General features: G+C 48.1%; 1 protein-coding gene across 5 annotated transcripts in view; it reads left to right on the top strand.

The window, feature by feature from the left end:
• The window catches only part of phf20b (PHD finger protein 20, b), a 64591-nt gene that overhangs the window by 19001 nt on the left and 29240 nt on the right, over positions 1-16350 (top strand). For 2 of the 5 annotated variants that reach the window (XM_043710782.1, XM_043710777.1), the window contains exons 5-11: positions 752-1070; positions 3582-3722; positions 5533-5688; positions 6505-6696; positions 7470-7529; positions 10411-10692; positions 14842-15039. In XM_043710782.1, coding sequence (XP_043566717.1) covers positions 752-1070; positions 3582-3722; positions 5533-5688; positions 6505-6696; positions 7470-7529; positions 10411-10692; positions 14842-15039 — 1348 coding nt within the window. The remainder of the gene's footprint in view (positions 1-751; positions 1071-3581; positions 3723-5532; positions 5689-6504; positions 6697-7469; positions 7530-10410; positions 10693-14841; positions 15040-16350) is intronic. The other 3 variants (XM_043710779.1, XM_043710780.1, XM_043710781.1) reach the window with 3 other exon arrangements.

Genomic DNA, 16350 nt, shown 5'->3' with positions numbered 1-16350 from the left:
GACCAGTAGAAATTTATAAAATGATGAGGGTCATAGATAGGGTTAATGGTAGTTGTCTTTTTTCTAAGATGGGGAACTTCAAGACTAACGAAACATTTTTAAGGTGAGAGGAGAGAGATTTTAAAAAAAAGATATATGGGGCAAATATTTTACACATGTGAGGAATGAACTTCCTGAGGAAGTGGTGGATGTGGCTACAATTACAATGTTTAAAAGACATTTGGGATAGGTACCTGAATAGGAAAGGTTTGGAGAGATGTGGGCCAGGAGCTGGCTGGTGGGACTCGTTGAGCTTGGGATTATTCTTGGCATGGACGGGTTGGACCGAAGGGTCTGTTTCTGTGCTGTCTGACTCTCTAATACTGTTGCCAGAATTAGGCAGAGAAATGTGAAACGTTGTAAACTATTGTCTTCGGTAACTAACCAATTTAGCCACTTGATATAGTTTATTTCCTCTACCTTAATCCCTCGTGATTTTAAAATTACAGCTGATCAGCTAAAAAGCAGGTCATCCACCTGTTTGATCAGTCAGAGAGTGTTTTGGGAGCTGGGTTTAGGCAGGCAAGTGGGAATAAAATGGGGAATAAATTTTAACATCATCAGAAGAGTTTGCTGTCCAGTGATTCTAAAGTGTCAGCATTTTGAAATCATTGCCTCTGATCTGAATCCTGTTACCCCAAGGTAAGGTGTTACACAGGCCTGGGCAGCGGATCTCTGGGATCTCAAACAACCAATTCTGTTTACCTTACAGAATGCTGCAAGTGGTAGGAATAAAGAAAATGGCTCCGGCAGTGCAAGACAAAGGGAGAGGTTACGGGACAGGGCTCCCTCATCCCTTGCGGATGAGCGGGTCAGGGAGAACAAGATTGTGGAGAAGAAGGAGGAAGAGGCCAAGCCAGCTGTGCCTGAAGTGGAGCAAAAGCCTTCTCCCGAAGCCTCTCGGGAGCAGGCTGAGCAGCCAAAGAGCTCGCCAGAGGCACCGTCGCAGAAGAGCTCTCCATCTTCCAGTGAGCTGGGAAAACCAGAGGAGAAGAGAAAGCGCGGGAGGCCTCCGTCTGTGGGGCTAGCAGGTGAGCTACAGCAGCTCCGAGGAGTTTGGATCGTGGCAGCTGCGCTTCCAAGTCTAACTGAGGAGCGGACAGGCTCCTGGTTTAACGTTTCATCATAAAGGCCACAGCCAGACACGCACAGCGCACCTTTAGTCCTGCATGACAGTGCCTGCCTCAATTTTGGGCTTGTCTCTTTAACAGGATGTGAGTCCGCACCCATCCACCTCGGCCAAGATTCAAATGTTCTCTTCGTTCTCCTGTTCCTGTGCCCCGCAATGGCAGAGGAATTTTGGGCTCAGCATCTTAACTAGGAGATAGTGAGGACTGCAGATGCTGGAAAGTCGGGGTTGATAAAGTGTGGAGCTGAAAAAAGCACACCAGAGGAGCAGGAGAGTCAATGTTTCGGGCATGAGTCCTTCATCAGGTTTCCTGATGACGGGCTTATGCCTGAAACGTCGATTCTCCTGCGATCCCTGATGTAGGGCTTATGCCTGAAACGTCGATTCTCCTGCTCCTCGGATGCTGCCTGACCTGCTGAGCCTTTCCAGCACCACACTCTCGACTCTGATCTCCAGCATCTGCAGTCCTCACTTCCTCCTAGAAAATATCAGGAGGTCCGAATGAAAGCTTGGTCAGAAAGGGAATGATAATTTGAGGGTTGGACGAGCAGAGTTAAGGAAGGCAGTTGCAGAGTGTTGAGTCAAGCAATTAAAAGGACAGCTGAGAAGGGAGAGAGAGAAGCAAGCACGCTGAATAATAGGCTGACTCCAAATCGTAGCTTTCCCCTGGATTCTTTGCCATTTTGATCAGTCTCCTCTAGTTACTGACCCTCCTGTTTATGTGAACGGTTTCTCTGTGTCCGTTAAACCGAGATGCAGTCTACCCTAAGGTTAATGTTAGAGATCCGACAGCACAATTTGGAAGAAGGATGTTAGTTGGTTCAGACATTTGCGGATGACACCAAAAGTGGTGGCATAGTGGACAGTGAAGGAGAGTGTTGTTTAAGAGTACAGCGGGATTTCGATCAATCAGGTCAATGGGCTGAAGAATGGCAGAATGAGTTTAATTTGAATAAAACAAATAAGGGTAGAACTAATACAGGTACACAATCCTTTATCCGAAATGCTCGGGGCCAGCTGGTTTTCGGAATTCAGAATTTTATTGAATTTTGGAATAAGTGACAGTTTGACGGTGGAATTTTAAAACATTTTACCAAACAGCAGTCTCACTGTGAGTACTACAGGCCCTGAGACAGAATTGGGACCTGCCAGTGCTGGGCCACGCCCACCCGCGTCACAACTGAGTGATGCGCATCGAGTGGGTGTGGAATTGAGTTAACTGTTTGCACGCCAAACAACCTTGCTAATGAGAAAAAAAACTTCAGAAAAAATCCCTCTGATTTCGGAGCTTTTCGGATAAAGGGTTGTCTACCTGTACAATTAATGATAGGGCCCTGGGTAGTGCTGTAAAACAGTGAGACTTAGGGGTTCAGGTATATAAGTTTTTGAAGTTTGCATCACAAACAGACAGCGGTGAAGATGGCATTTCCACACTTGCCTTCATTACTCAGAACATTGACTATAGGAGTTGGGATGTCATGTTGAGGTTGTACAGGACATTAGTGAGGCCTTTTCTGGAGCACCGTGTCCAGTTCTGATCACTCCAGTTACAGAAAGGATATCATTTTGCTAGAAAGAGATTTGCCAAGATGTTGCTGGGTATGGAAAATTTGAGTTCTAAGGAGAGGTTGGATAGGCTGAGACTTTTTTTTCACTGGAGTGTAGGAGGTTGAGGGGTGACCTCATAGAGGTTTATAAAATCATAGATAAGGTGAATGGCAGGTGTCTTTTCCCTAGGCTGGGGGATTTCGAGGCTAGAGTCTTGTGTATTTTTAAAGAGGGGAGAAAGACACAAGGGGCAATTTTTTTAACACTGTGATTTGTGTATGGAATGAACCTCCAGAGGAAAAGATGGATGCAGGTACAGTTAGAATGTTTAAACGACATTTGAATAAGTTCTTGAATAGGAAAGGGTTTGGAGGGATATGGCCAAGAACAGGCAGTCTTAGTCATAGAGTCATCCACCATGGAAACAGAGCCAGCGGTCCAACCACTCCATACCGAACGCATTCCCACTTGTCTGTGTTTGGCCAACTAGTTCAGCGTGGGATTATGTTTAGCATGGACTGGTTGGACCAAAGGATCTGTTTCTGTGCTGTATGACTATATAAGTGTGGTGGAGTTTACCTGTTTAATAATTGATCTCTCAAATCAATGTATGAGCTGGCCTTTAACACAGTTTGCTGTTTTTGGAAGTTTGCTGTACGTATGTTTGACTGCTTGTATTTCCTACTTTGCTGTGCTTCAGAAAGATGTTTGATTGGCTTTAAAGAGCTTCTGGGATATCCTGTGGTCACAGAAGGCCGTGGATGAACAAACGCTCTCTTCCTTATTGCTTTAAAGTGAAAGTTGGCTTCTTATTTCTGGTCGATTTTGCGCGTGCAATTAACATTTTGTTCACATACTTGTCTAGGCAGCCATTCTAAAGGGGCTGCACGTCAGAACGATCGCAAACCACTTCCACCACACCAAGGAGGCTCGGGAACTGGGAAGAGGAAGTCTGCCTCAGATGTCTCATTGCAGCCAAAGCACACCAGGCTTAGCAAGACCGCAGGTCAGTGCTGTGTCAGCTTATCCCAAAAAAGACCAAATTCTGCACGTCACATGTCAAAGGAGGAGAAAGTAGTTTTGATGGAATTGTCTAAAGTTGCCCCTTTTTATATCTTTGGTAGCTTTCACAGCAGCTGGACTATGGCTGAAAAGAGGAAGGGACAATGAATACTTTCTAATCTAAGAAACTCAGCCAGTCTGATCTCTTGATATCCCATGGCTCAGTTGGTGATCTCTCGCTCTCTCGCTCTCTCTGTGTCTGCACCCCCACACCCTTGTTTTTGTGACCAGGGAAGTTAATGTTTTTGTGAAAATGTTGAAGGTGTTGTACATTGCTGGGGGGGGTGTGATGGAAGAGACCAGGTCAGAATTTGTTTGTTCTATGCATGGGATGTGGACTGTTGCAATTTCCTGATGGTCTGTAAGTGGGAAACAACTTTGAATAACTGGACCTTTGCTTGTAATAGAGTCAGAGAGATGTACAGCAAGGAAACAGCCCCTTTGGTCCAACCCGTCCATGCCAACCAGATATCCCAACCCAATCTAGTCCCACCTGCCAGCACCTGGCCCATATCCCTCCAAACCCTTCCTATTCATATACCCATCCAAATGCCTCATAAGTGTTGCAATTGTACCAGCCTCCACCACTTCCTCTGGCAGCTCATTACATACATGTACCACCCTCTGCGTGAAAAAGTTGCCCCTTAGGTCTGTTTTATATCTTTCCCCTCTCACCCATCCTATGCCCTCTCGTTCTGGACTCCCCGACCCCATGGAAAAGACTTTGCCTATTTACTCTATCCATGTCGCTTATAATTTTGTAAACCTCTATAAGGTCACTCCTCAGCCTCCGACGCTCCAGGGAAAACAGTCCCAGCCTGTTCAGCCTCTCCCTGTAGCTCAAATTCTCCAACCCTGGCAACATCCTTGTAAATCTTTTCTGAACCCTTTCAAGTTTCACAACATCTTTCCGATAAGAAGGAGACCAGAATTACACGCGATGTTCCAACAGTGGCCTAACCAATGTCCTGTACAGCCGCAACATGACCTCCCAACTCCTGTACTCAATACTCTGACCAATAAAGGAAAGCATACCAAATGCCTTCTTCACTATCCTATCTACCTGCGACTCCACTTTCAAGGAGCTGGAACGTTCTCAGCCTTGATATCAAGATGCTGCCCTCTATAAATGTGTACAAGAAGAGGGTATATACTGGGGTTTTACAGAATCCGCAATCCTTGGGATTTAGGGGCAGCATTGGGACTTGGGTTTCTGTCTGTGCCCTGGCCTCCAACACACTGCCTCTATTCCCCCCTCTTGTTTCTCTATTTAGCTTTCTCTTGCTTCCTTCTTGCTGTCTCTGTCTCTCTGTGTCTGTCTCCCTCCACTCCCTACCCTTACTCGAACCTGGTTCCCCAGAATATTATCTAGGTCTCTGGATTAACTGTGCCATGATCATACCACTAGACCATCACCTCGTCTTGTACCACATGATACATCCCAGTATTTCCCCCCTCGGTGACGTCTATAGAAAACGTAATGGCACCCGCTAAAAGGTTGGTCACAACAGCCGCCTACCCCCCCGCCCCCTTAGTGCTCCAGTGAGATCTTAACACTCCCTCATTGCCAGTCTGCAGTGCTGCTGTAATTTTCATCACTAGAACCAGTGCCTTTAGCTGCCTTGGCCCAGCCACTAGCCCAGAGGTCTCCACCTCTTCTACCTCCCTTAGGCCTCAGTTTTTAGTCACTGCAGGAGAGAGCAGACTTGACTAACGGGTGTCTGCACTGCTTTCCTTCGTATGTGTTTGTACAGGCCCGCGGCAGTCCACGGGTGAGCAAGGACAGAGCCAGGCCAGAAGGAGGTCTTTACGTCTCGCTTCTGGGGACAGCAACTCCTCGTCGATGGGTGGCCAGGCCGAGGGAGCAGAGACACGGAGCAAGACCAAGGAGCAGGAGAAGGTCGAGCAAGGTGAAGGCCTCTGTGTTTTCTTACTGTGAATATTTATTTATTTATTCCTTTCTCTGCCTCAAGGAAAGGGAAACAAACCTGAAACGATATTCTGTCCCGCCATCCTCAGCTCTGCTGACTTGGTGATAATTATGATTGTGGGGCAGGAAGGTTCCATGTGGAACCCCTTCTCAAGGAATAACGTTTGGAGGGTGAATCTCCAAGGGCGCTCTCTGTTTCTGTTCTGTCAGAAATATTATACGGTAACATGTTCATACCTACTGAGTTTCTCCATTGCAGGACTTGATCTGTGTGCCATTTGTAAATTGAATTGGTAAAATTTATAAAATAACAGACCTTTAAGAGCGCTATGGAGCGAGAGCTTGTGTTGGAGAAGTGAACATCCCAAGAGGTGCGTAGGGCTGCTCTCTTGGAGAGAGAGATGACTGGTGGTGCTTTTACCTGAGTTTCACCTCAGGCGAGGGGACGAGGTTGAGATGGAGAGTCCTTCATGGTGACTTTAGTCAGTGCAGGAACTAAGGGGGCATATTTTTAAAGGTGAGAGGAGAAAGATTTGAAAAGAACACGAGGGACAACTTTTTTTTACACAGAGCAGTTCGTGTGTGAAATGAACTTGTAGAGGAAGTGTTGGGTGTAGTCATAGTTACAACATTTATAAGATATTTGGATAAGTACATGGATAAGAAATGTTTGGAGGGATATGGACCAAGTGCAGGCAGGTGGGACTAGTTTAGTTTAAGAACATGATTGGCATGGACTGAAGGGTCTGTTTCTGTGCTGTATGAGGTGTTGATCCTGTATTTGATTTCCCCGCAGCAGCAGCAGGATCTGAACCCTCTGCCCAGGTACAACAGGCTCCTTCTATCAAAGCGCAGTGTTCCTCAGACACTGCCCCCAAAACCTCCACATCCGAGGCCGTTACAAGCCCTAAGCACCAAACCGGTGAAGCAGCCACGCTGAGTTCCTCAGTGCCGAGCGCGGAGCCGAAGGCTCCTCCCAAGGAAGCTGGTAAGACAGAGATATGTGTGCCTGCTCGGTGCGGGCGTACTGATAGAAACACATCGCAGGTTGGAGATGGCGTAAACACTGGGGCATGTGCATATTTCACCAGGCAGCTGCTGGAATGGGAGTTAGTGTGGAGGTTGAATGCAGCTGCAATTTGTTTCAGTTGAAAGGAACCATGCTGGGGAGTGGGATCTTCCTGTTTCTCCCAGGGCTCTCATTTGTACTCTTGGGGTGAATGCAGCTTGAAACTTGCCCGCTGACCCTCCTGCCAAATGCCATCTCCCGAAAGAGGCAGAGGGCAGCTTTGTCCACGTCATCGTTTCAGTGTTCAGCAGAGAGAGACGTTGGACAGTGTCTCTAACACTGAAAGGCGTTTGCACTAAGGAGCAGCTTTGTGTGCTCTGCACACCTGTTGTCCTCACGGCCCAGGGTCACAGGTTTCTGCCCGGAACTGCGAGCATCAGAAATGATCGTTGCCACCCACCTAGATTCCAGAAAACGTCACTGTAGACAGGGCTGGGGCAGAGAAAGAGAGAGACACAGTCGCAGTTTCTCGGGGATAGCATGGTCTCTGTAATGAGTTTAGAAAATTGCAGCGAGTTTGCAAGTGGAACAGAAGTGCTTTGTTGTTGATGAGTCAGATAGTAACTGCATGCCTTCCCCCTCCCCCTCCAGCTCCACTGTGCTTGGACGGAGTGCCCCCAGTTCTCGGGTGGTGAGTAGATAAGGAGTGAAGACGACCCATAAGTAATTCTGTTTTGTTTTCCTCTTCCCAGCTCCAGTTGTGAAGCGTGTGCCACGATCCCAGAACCCAAACAGATACAGTAGGGAACCCTGTATGTTGTCTTTCTAGTGAGGCCAGCAGACTTGCTACTGCAGCGTTCCTGTTCGTCTGCCCTGCTGCTTACGCGTGTGTGCGTGTATTGCAGGCGTGTGTGGATCCGTGTGTGTTTGCGTGCTCTCTCGTCTGCTGAAACGCTTGTAACTGGCTGTCTACAATGGGAAGGGAAAGATTCAATTGTGCGTTAGATTTCACACTTGGCAAACATACCCAACTTCACGTCAGGAGATGTGATGGGAGGCTCCTCTGACATTGACAGAGAAAAGGGGTTTTAGCGTAAAATTGGTTTAGTGAAAGGCAAGTGATGTCTCGCAGAGTCTCAACTGTTTTGTTCCAGCCACAGCGTGTTGCATGGAGTGGCACTGCACTTGGAATCAAACTCTGATTTCATTGATCCCCAGGCCAGTGATTTACCTCCCTGTGGGTGGATAATCCTTGCAGCCTCCTTCTCGCTCTTCCACCGCGTGTTGTCCATATGGCCCTAGACTCTTGAGTGCACAGCGTACGAAATAAGCATGGGATTAGGCCATTCGGCCCCTTGAGCCTACTCCACCATCTGTTTGGAGCATGGCAGGTGATGGCCTGCCACTGTTCTTGAGCTGACCAGTAGGTGCTGCTGGAGAGCAGTCTGTTGAGTTGGGACATTAGCTCGCCTAATGGTGGATGTGTCAATGGGAATGAAGGGAATTGTCCAGAGAAGCTGTGCCTCTTCCTTGGACCCAGGAACAAGCATCCTTTCAAAATGTCATGAACGGGGGACAATTTGAGTTTGGGGTAAAGTTGCTTTTATCCTTAATGGGTGGGTGTTTTTCTTTAAAACATTTATTTAATGGAATGTGGTTGCCGCTGATCAGGCCAGCATTTATTGCCAGGCCCTAATTGCCCAGAGGGCAGTTAAGACTCAGCCGCAGTGTTGTGGATTTGAAGGCCAGACCAGTTCTCTTCCCTAAAGGACATTAGTGAACCAGATGGTTTTTTTTTTACCTGACATTTAAGATCTTAATTCCAGATCTTTATTAAATATGATGGTGGGATTTGAACCCAGATCGCTGCGTGGGTCTCTGGATTACTAGGCTAGTGATAATACAGCTAGGCCATCACCTCCACATGTGCACATAACCACCTTAGAGAGTCATGGCTAAGAAGAGAAGCTAGAAGAAAGTGAGGTTTGCTGATGCTGGAGATTAGAGTCGGGAGTGTGGCGCTGGAAAAGCACAGCAGGTCAGGCAGCATCCGAGGAGCAGGAGAATCGACGTTCCTGATGAAGGATTCTTGCCTGAAACGTTGACTCTCTTGCTGCTCGGATGCTGCCTGACCTGCTGTGCTTTTCCAGCACCATAGTCTGGACTCTGAAGAGAAACTGACCACTTCATGTGTGTGGAGTTGCCCTTGAAGTTCTAACACACGTGGGTCATGGTTGCCTCATTGGCTGTTCTCCTGACAGCAACATGATAACTGGGTGACAGGCGACGAAATCAATCTGTAGCAGCTGTTCGACCTGCCCACCCCCCCACTCAGTCACTAATATTCTTTGTCAACTGAGAATGATACAGCAGGGTTTGAATCGCTTTAGAAACAAACTTCCTGCATTTCTAATTGAAGTACCCAGGCAATAAAGAGCAGGGTAGGCCATTCAGTCCATCAAGCCTGCACTGCCGCTCATTTACCTTGAAGTTGTTTTCCCCACGATCGCTTGCTGTTGGTCTGCAGAAATCTTCAATTTCTGACAAAACCTGCTCAATGATTGAGTTTCCACAGAATCCCCAAGATTTGCCACCTTTGAAGAGAAGAAATTCCTCTTTGTCCCATCCCTCATTCTGAGCGGTCCATGGGGTTCCTGTCCCCTGAGTGGTTTAGTTGAGGCAGGGGGAGGGAAAGGTGTTTGTGAAGCTTCTGTTGTTTCTCCAATGACCCAGACACCTTTTTCTTCTGCTGCTGCTTCACCAGAGGAGCTCAGGGCTGCTCTCTCAATCAAGACAGCTGCTGGGTGACTGAGTCTTTCCAGGCCTCAGCCAGGCTGGGAAGAGAGGTAGTTGTACAGGCCTTGTGGTAACCTCAGCCAGTTCTGGGAATTGAACCCGTGCTGTTGGCGTCACTCCGCAGTGCAAACCAGCCAGCAGAGCGAACTGACTCTTGCAGATAAAGTCTCCATCGGCCCAGGTGACCATGAGGTTGCTCTTTCAGTCACCTCACTTAGTTTGGGATGAGGTGTGACACCAACAGAGTGGGTTTAGTTAGGAACGTAGGAACAGGAATAGGCCATTCAGTCCCTCAAGCCTGTTCAGCCGTTCAGTGAGATCACTGACCCCATAATCCCCTGATATCTTTGTTTCATGAATTCCAGGCATTGGCTGAGGTCATGGTGGAGGTCCCCACCCTGTCGACCCTGCCTGAGGTAAGGTAACACTCAGTATAAACTGACCTGGCACTTGGACAATCACCTTCCTGACCAGACTCTCAATTTTCAGTAAATATCATCAGCTGCTGTGGAGAGTGACTGGGTGGGGAATAGGGAGGGAATGTAGTGATCATTGGTCCCTCTGATGACCTGAAAGCCACTAACCTATTCTGGAGAGATGTGTTTTGAGTGTCATTGCTGACCTGGGCCAGCAGAGTGCTGCCTTGCTTGACACTGACCTCTAACCCTTGACACTGACCTCTAACAACTGTCATAACGCGCTGATCCTAACTCCTGTCTGAATTGCTGGCATTTTAGTTGTTACACAGTGGGAGGGGTAGATGGAGATGGGGAGAGGGAGTTTAAAATAATCTCACAGCTGTGTGTTTATCTTCCTGGCCCCCTCGCTTCTCTCGCTCTCTCTCTCGCTCTCTCTCTCGCTCTCTCTGTCTCTCCCCGCTTTCCCCTCACTGGACAGTGACGAGCAGCACTCCGAATCCCGAGAACCACCTACCCCCCAAGGCGCTGATCATCGAGCTGGACCACAACAAGTTCAAGTGCAAGATCCCAGAGTGCTCGAAGGCCTTCCGCAAGGCCAAGATGCTGCACTACCACATGAAGTACTACCATGGCATGGAGAAGGCCGAGCCGGATCCCAGCTCCCCGAAAAGGAGCATGCAGACACGGGGTTCCTGCGCATCGGAGAGCGACTCGCTGCTGGACAGCCCCAAGCGACGGCGCACCACCTCGGGCTGTTTACGTGAGTATCTGCCTGTCGCAGAGCATTTTGAAGTGGAGGTTGACCCCCTCTGTTAGTTAAAACCAAACATCCAGAAAAGCTCAACTCGCTTCATAATCAGAGTGATCGAGAACTCCCAACTTCCGCTGTTTAAAGAAAAATAACAATTTATTTTCCTAACTCGAAGAGTGAACATTAAACAAAAGTATTCACAAATGCAAGCCTCCCTTTTCTGGACTACTTACTATCTGACCCGAACTCTCTTTAAAAAAAAAAGATATGATTTTCCAATAGCTTACTTATCAAACATTACTTTAACTTAATCTCAAGTCCACACAGTCTCTATCTTCTCCACTGTCTTCCCTCTTCCAGTTGCTAATCTCCCTGGGTCATCGTCTTACTTTTTACTGTGAGTATGTTTCACACGAAAAGGTACCTTTGATAGAGAGTGTTTTCTCATTTCTTTGAGAGCGAGATGTTAGATGGGGAGTTAGCCCACCGGCAGTTGCTCAACTGATCGATGGCAGCTGTTCTCTCTCAGCAATTTTCGATATGCTTACATTTTCTATACCCCCCCAATGACCCATTAAATTCTTATAATTTGATTGGTTTCTGGGTGTCAAAACAATAAAATACAAACTTGATTGGATTTTAGTATCCTGGGCATAATTTAAACTGATTGGTTAAATTTATACTGTTGTCAAAACAGCAACCACAACTCGGGTATCCGTTTAACATCCATTTGCTACATGTATCTATTTTGGAGCTGCTCATCTCCCAGCCTTTCCATTCGGGCAGCTGAGCCTGCACTTGAAGTTTACTTCAAAATTCAGAAAACACTTGCTATTTTAAAGTGAGCTAGATGGTTGGTGCAGACTCGAAGGGCCAAATGGCCTCTTTCTGCACTGTAGGGTTTCTATGATTTAAATATACGCTTTCGACTTGGTAACGCAGAGGGCCGTGCATGAGTTTCATGACCCTGACGCTCATTAGGAAATGCTTTTCACTCAGAGGATGTGGGTACTGCCAGCTAGGTTGGCATTTGTTGCCTGTCCCTAATTGCCCCTTCAACGTGCTCTGCCATTTCAGAGGGTCACTGATGTGGAGGTGCTGGTGTTGGACTGGACATAACATCAGGTTATAGTTCAGTGGGTTGATTTGGAATCATAAGCTTTGCAGTTGGTCCGTGACCTGGTGTTGTGTGACTTCGAGTCAGAGAGATGTACAGCACAGAAACAGACCCATGACGACCAGATATCCCAACCCAATCTAGTCCCACCTGCCAGCACCCGGCCCATATCCCTCCAAACCCTTCCTATTCATTCTGACCTTTCAGAGGGTATTTAAGAGACCGCCACATTGCTGAGAAAGTGGAATCGTATAGAGGTCAGACCAGGTGAGGATGGCAGATCTGTGAACCAGGAGTTCTCTGTCACTCACAGATTATGAAGCGAGTTGGGCGTTTCCGTCAAAAAGCAATGTTTCACAACCACCATTAGATTCTTAATTCCTGATTTGTATTGATTTCAAATTCCACCAACTGCCGTGTTACCCGGGCCTCCGGGTTAATAGTCTAGCGATAATACCACTAGGCCACTGCTTCTCCTAGGTGTGAATGCCAAAGTTCAGTCCATGACAACAGTTCATACCAGGGGAAAAGAGTGCAGATTTTAAAAAAAATGTTATTCATATATGGGATTTGGGTGTTGCTGGCTAGGTCAGCACTTACTGCCCTGTCCCTGATTGCCCAGAGGGTGGTTAAAGAGTCAACCACGTTGCTGTGGGTCTGGAGTCACATGTAGGCCAGACCAGGTAAGGATGGCAGTTTCCATCCCTAAAGGGCATTAGTGAACCAGGAGGGTTTTTATAGCAATCGACAGTGGTTTTATGGGCTACTTGTTTTAGCCCAGATTTTCATTGATTTCAGTTGACCATTTGCCGTAGTGAAATTAAAAGCCCCTGCCCCAGAACATTGGCTTGGGGTTCTGGATTACCAGCCAGTGACATTGCCGCTACAGCACCACCTCCCCTTAGATTGGCCAGGCTGTTGTGGTAGGGAAAACACTGAGCCACTCAAAGTTTCCCAGTCTCCTTCAAAGTTCAAAAAAGGCGCAGAACATCGAATATTTTGTTTGTAAAATGATTCCAGCTATCTACTTACATCGCTTCTGCTAAGCATGAATGAGCCACATTAAAAGCTTGACTGGTTATCTCCAATTGTTGCTAACCAGGCTACTAGCACACTCAGGACTGGTCAGCCAATGCTGCCCGATTTAATGCTGTCCCATCCTCTCCAGTGATTTCTGTGTAGACTCTCCACGAGCTTTGCAATGTCTCGTGCTGCCTTTCAGTGAAAGGGCGCAGCGTTGGTAGTGCCGTGGGCAGATGAATGGGGAGGTGGGACTAACTGGATAGTTCACAGGCATAGTGCACTGTATATCTCAGCGGGCCCTCTAATTCATACTGCTATCGGTATAGATTCAGACCACGGTCTGGTCACTATCCTGGATGTGAGGCGATGATACTGCAGCTCCTTGCTTGGCAAATTTGCTGGTATTTAGAATTGCGTGTAATCAGACTTGTGTGCCACTCTCTCAGTCAGAGCTATAGGAGTCTCTCTTCCACTGGGGTTATAGTGGGTGTATGAGACTTTCATACTCTGAGCAACATCTGGTGCTGTTAGATTATAGGTTTTGTCCTTGTGAATTTGTGTGGTGAGAATGTTTTGAATTGTGTAGTATCAGTGAAACATGAGTGGTTTCTCTTTGGGGCTGGTAAGGTTGATTTGATGCATTGAATTGAGTACATGATGGATGAAGTAATTGTTTGCCGCCATGCACTATGCTCCTTGTATTTCAGGTAAAGGTGTTTGTGCTTTAGGAGGGTTTTAACAGAGAAGTTTTAACAAAGCAACGTCCAAACTACCTTCATCAAGGAGGATGATCAGGATGTTACTGAGGGTGAGGGCCAGTGTGGGTCAGAGCTTGGGAGAATCCTTCCTGGTATGGAGACCGTTTAGTGGCGACCGAACTCGAGGTTTGCAAGGTAATGGGAGATTTCGATGGATAGTTCATGGGTTATTAGCTCGATTTAAAAGCCACTGGCCAAAAAATGGAGAGGGGTGAAGATGAGCGTTTTTCCTTGTCTCGGAGCTGAGGGGATTTGGACTACTCCAGCAAAGACGTGGGCCTGAATGGCCACCTTCAGTTTTGGTTTCTTTAGTGAATTGTATTTAAAGTGTAGGAGAATCTATGTATGTGTTCGTGCGCGCGTATCAAGATTGATATCGGTGACCAGTTCATTCTCTGCTAAGCTTTGAATACAGGGCGAAAGTGAGTACTACAGAAGGGCTCCTGATGAAGGGATTTTGCCCGAAACGTTGCTTTTCCTGCTCCTCTGATGCTGCCTGCCCTGCTGTGCTTTTCCAGCACCACGCTAATCTTAAAGCTTTGAATAGGATTCTTTCTGCACTCCCAAAGCTACCTTGATTTCTTCCTCATCTTAAACACAGTGCCTACGAGAATGTGGTATTCCCTCAGAGAGCTGCCTGAAGTGTAACTCTAGGTGAGTGCTTCCCCAAACCTGTTACTAGCTATGAACTCCCTTTGAGGCAGAGAAATGCTGTTAGACCCTCCCCCCCCCCCCCCCTCAGTGAGGGCGGGCTGGGGGATGGGCTGTGAGGGGAGAAGGGAGGGGTAGGCATGGTGGTGGTGGTGGCCCGTTAGAGGGAGAGCACTCTGTCGTTATAACACGGTCTGAGCTCGAGAACGGCCTTTACTGACGTGAGCTCCCCACCCCCACCTGAAGACTCAACTACCCCAAAAACACCCCCCGCCCCCCCCCCCCCCATACACACACACAGATATATACACACACACACACTCTGTCTCTCAAACGCGCTCGCTCTCTCTCTCTCACTCTCAGAATTCCTAGTGTAGACAGTGGTGTTTGACCCAGTGAGTTGTTTTGCTGTTTTACGGGATTTGAATTAATGACCTGACACAGAGATGGTGATTGCTGAGTTATTACAAAACTTTATCAACCCATGGCTCCCTGTGTGCACTGACCTCTGCAGTGATGCTCCCTGGAGATTGTCTGTTTCCCTCCTGTGTGCACCAGCCGTCTCCACACGAACACTGACCTGTGTGCTTGTATGTGGCTCTCCTGCAGAATGGTCGCAGCAAGCGTCTCACAGGGGCTCGCAGTCCTCCAGCGCTGAGCTCCCACCTGGCAGGCTGGCGGAGAAACGGCGGGTATCGACACCATCCTCCCTGGACGTCGCGGCACAGTCCAGGCTCTCGGTCCGTGAGAAGACGAAGGATAGTCCGACCGAGAGGTCGCATCAGAAGCTGCAAGACCGGGAAAGCGGTGAGTATCTGCAGAGTATCTACGTCGGTGAGGATGTGCTCTGAAATGCTAAATGCTGGAGATCACAGCAGCTCAAGCAGCATCTGCAGAGAGTGAGCAAGCTAACATCAGCTCTGATGAAGAGTCATCTAGACTCAAAGCGCTCTCTCTCTCGCTCTCTCTCTCGCTCTCTCTCTCGCTCTCTCTCTCGCTCTCTCTCTCGCTCTCTCCCTCGCTCTCGCTCTCTCCCCGAGGATGCTGTCTAACTCGCTGTGGTCTCTATCATTTGTTCTCTGTACAGATTCCAGGAACCAGTAATTTGGTTCCTGCTGAATGCACAAAGTTGGCACAGAGTTTCTGATCATCCAGCTGTTACCTACCCGTTGCCACCCTCACCGTTGTTAATCACTGACTGTGTCCTGGTGGCTGTAATGTAACACTGGTATATTTACAGATGCGTGAGGTTGCTGGTCAGGTTTCCATCCTGCGTATGGCTGTGTGGTACAATGGCAGCCTGTGTGGCACAGGAGGAGCCTGGGGCCTAACGGCACTGCCCTGGGTGAATAATCCCATGACCCAGGTGAAACCCTTGGGGCCATGGATTCAGAGCCCAGCACCACAGCCGGTGGAGTTTAAATCTGGAATAGAGAGCCAGCATCAGAGCTGGATCACAAACACTGTCATCCGTTGTTGTTTGCCAAAAAAGACTCATCTGGTTGACTCATGCCCTTTAGGGATGGAAATCTGCCACGCTTACCCGGTCTGACCTGCACCCAGACCCACGGCAATGCGTCTGACTCTTCCCCCCCCCCGAGATAGCAGTCAGGGATGGGGAGCAAATGGAAGACCTGCTTCCTTTTCCTCTGATGTCAATGTCTCATGAAAGCATTAAAGCAGGGATCTCCCCCCCACAGACGCTGTTTGTTACTGTGCCCCTCACTCTGTCGGGCTACAGATACGGAGACTTGCACCAACCCAGCCTGACTATCCTGCTCAGATCTCTGGATGAGGGATTGGTGCCTAAGAGGGAGTAGGCCATTCAGCCCTTCAATCCCATCTGCCATTTGTTTGTGTTCACTTCAGCATGATGTCCTGCACTATCCCCACTCCCCCTTTGATCGTTTCATTACAGGGATATGAACTTGCCCAGCTCTGTGAGGCAGGGGATTCGATTCACCACCCTCAGAGTAAATGCGTTTGTCCCTCTCTTAACCCTAAATGGCCTCCCAACATTCTAACACTCTGTATACCCTCCCCCATTACAACACATAGCTCCCACAACCCCCCCCCATTCTAACACACAGTTCCCTCCCCATTATAACGCTCTCTCAC

This window comes from Chiloscyllium plagiosum, chromosome 20, assembly GCF_004010195.1.
Source record: "Chiloscyllium plagiosum isolate BGI_BamShark_2017 chromosome 20, ASM401019v2, whole genome shotgun sequence".
NCBI lineage: Eukaryota > Metazoa > Chordata > Chondrichthyes > Orectolobiformes > Hemiscylliidae > Chiloscyllium > Chiloscyllium plagiosum.
The sequence above is the reverse complement of the archived record's forward strand: the minus strand, read 5'-3'. Positions and strand labels throughout refer to the sequence as shown.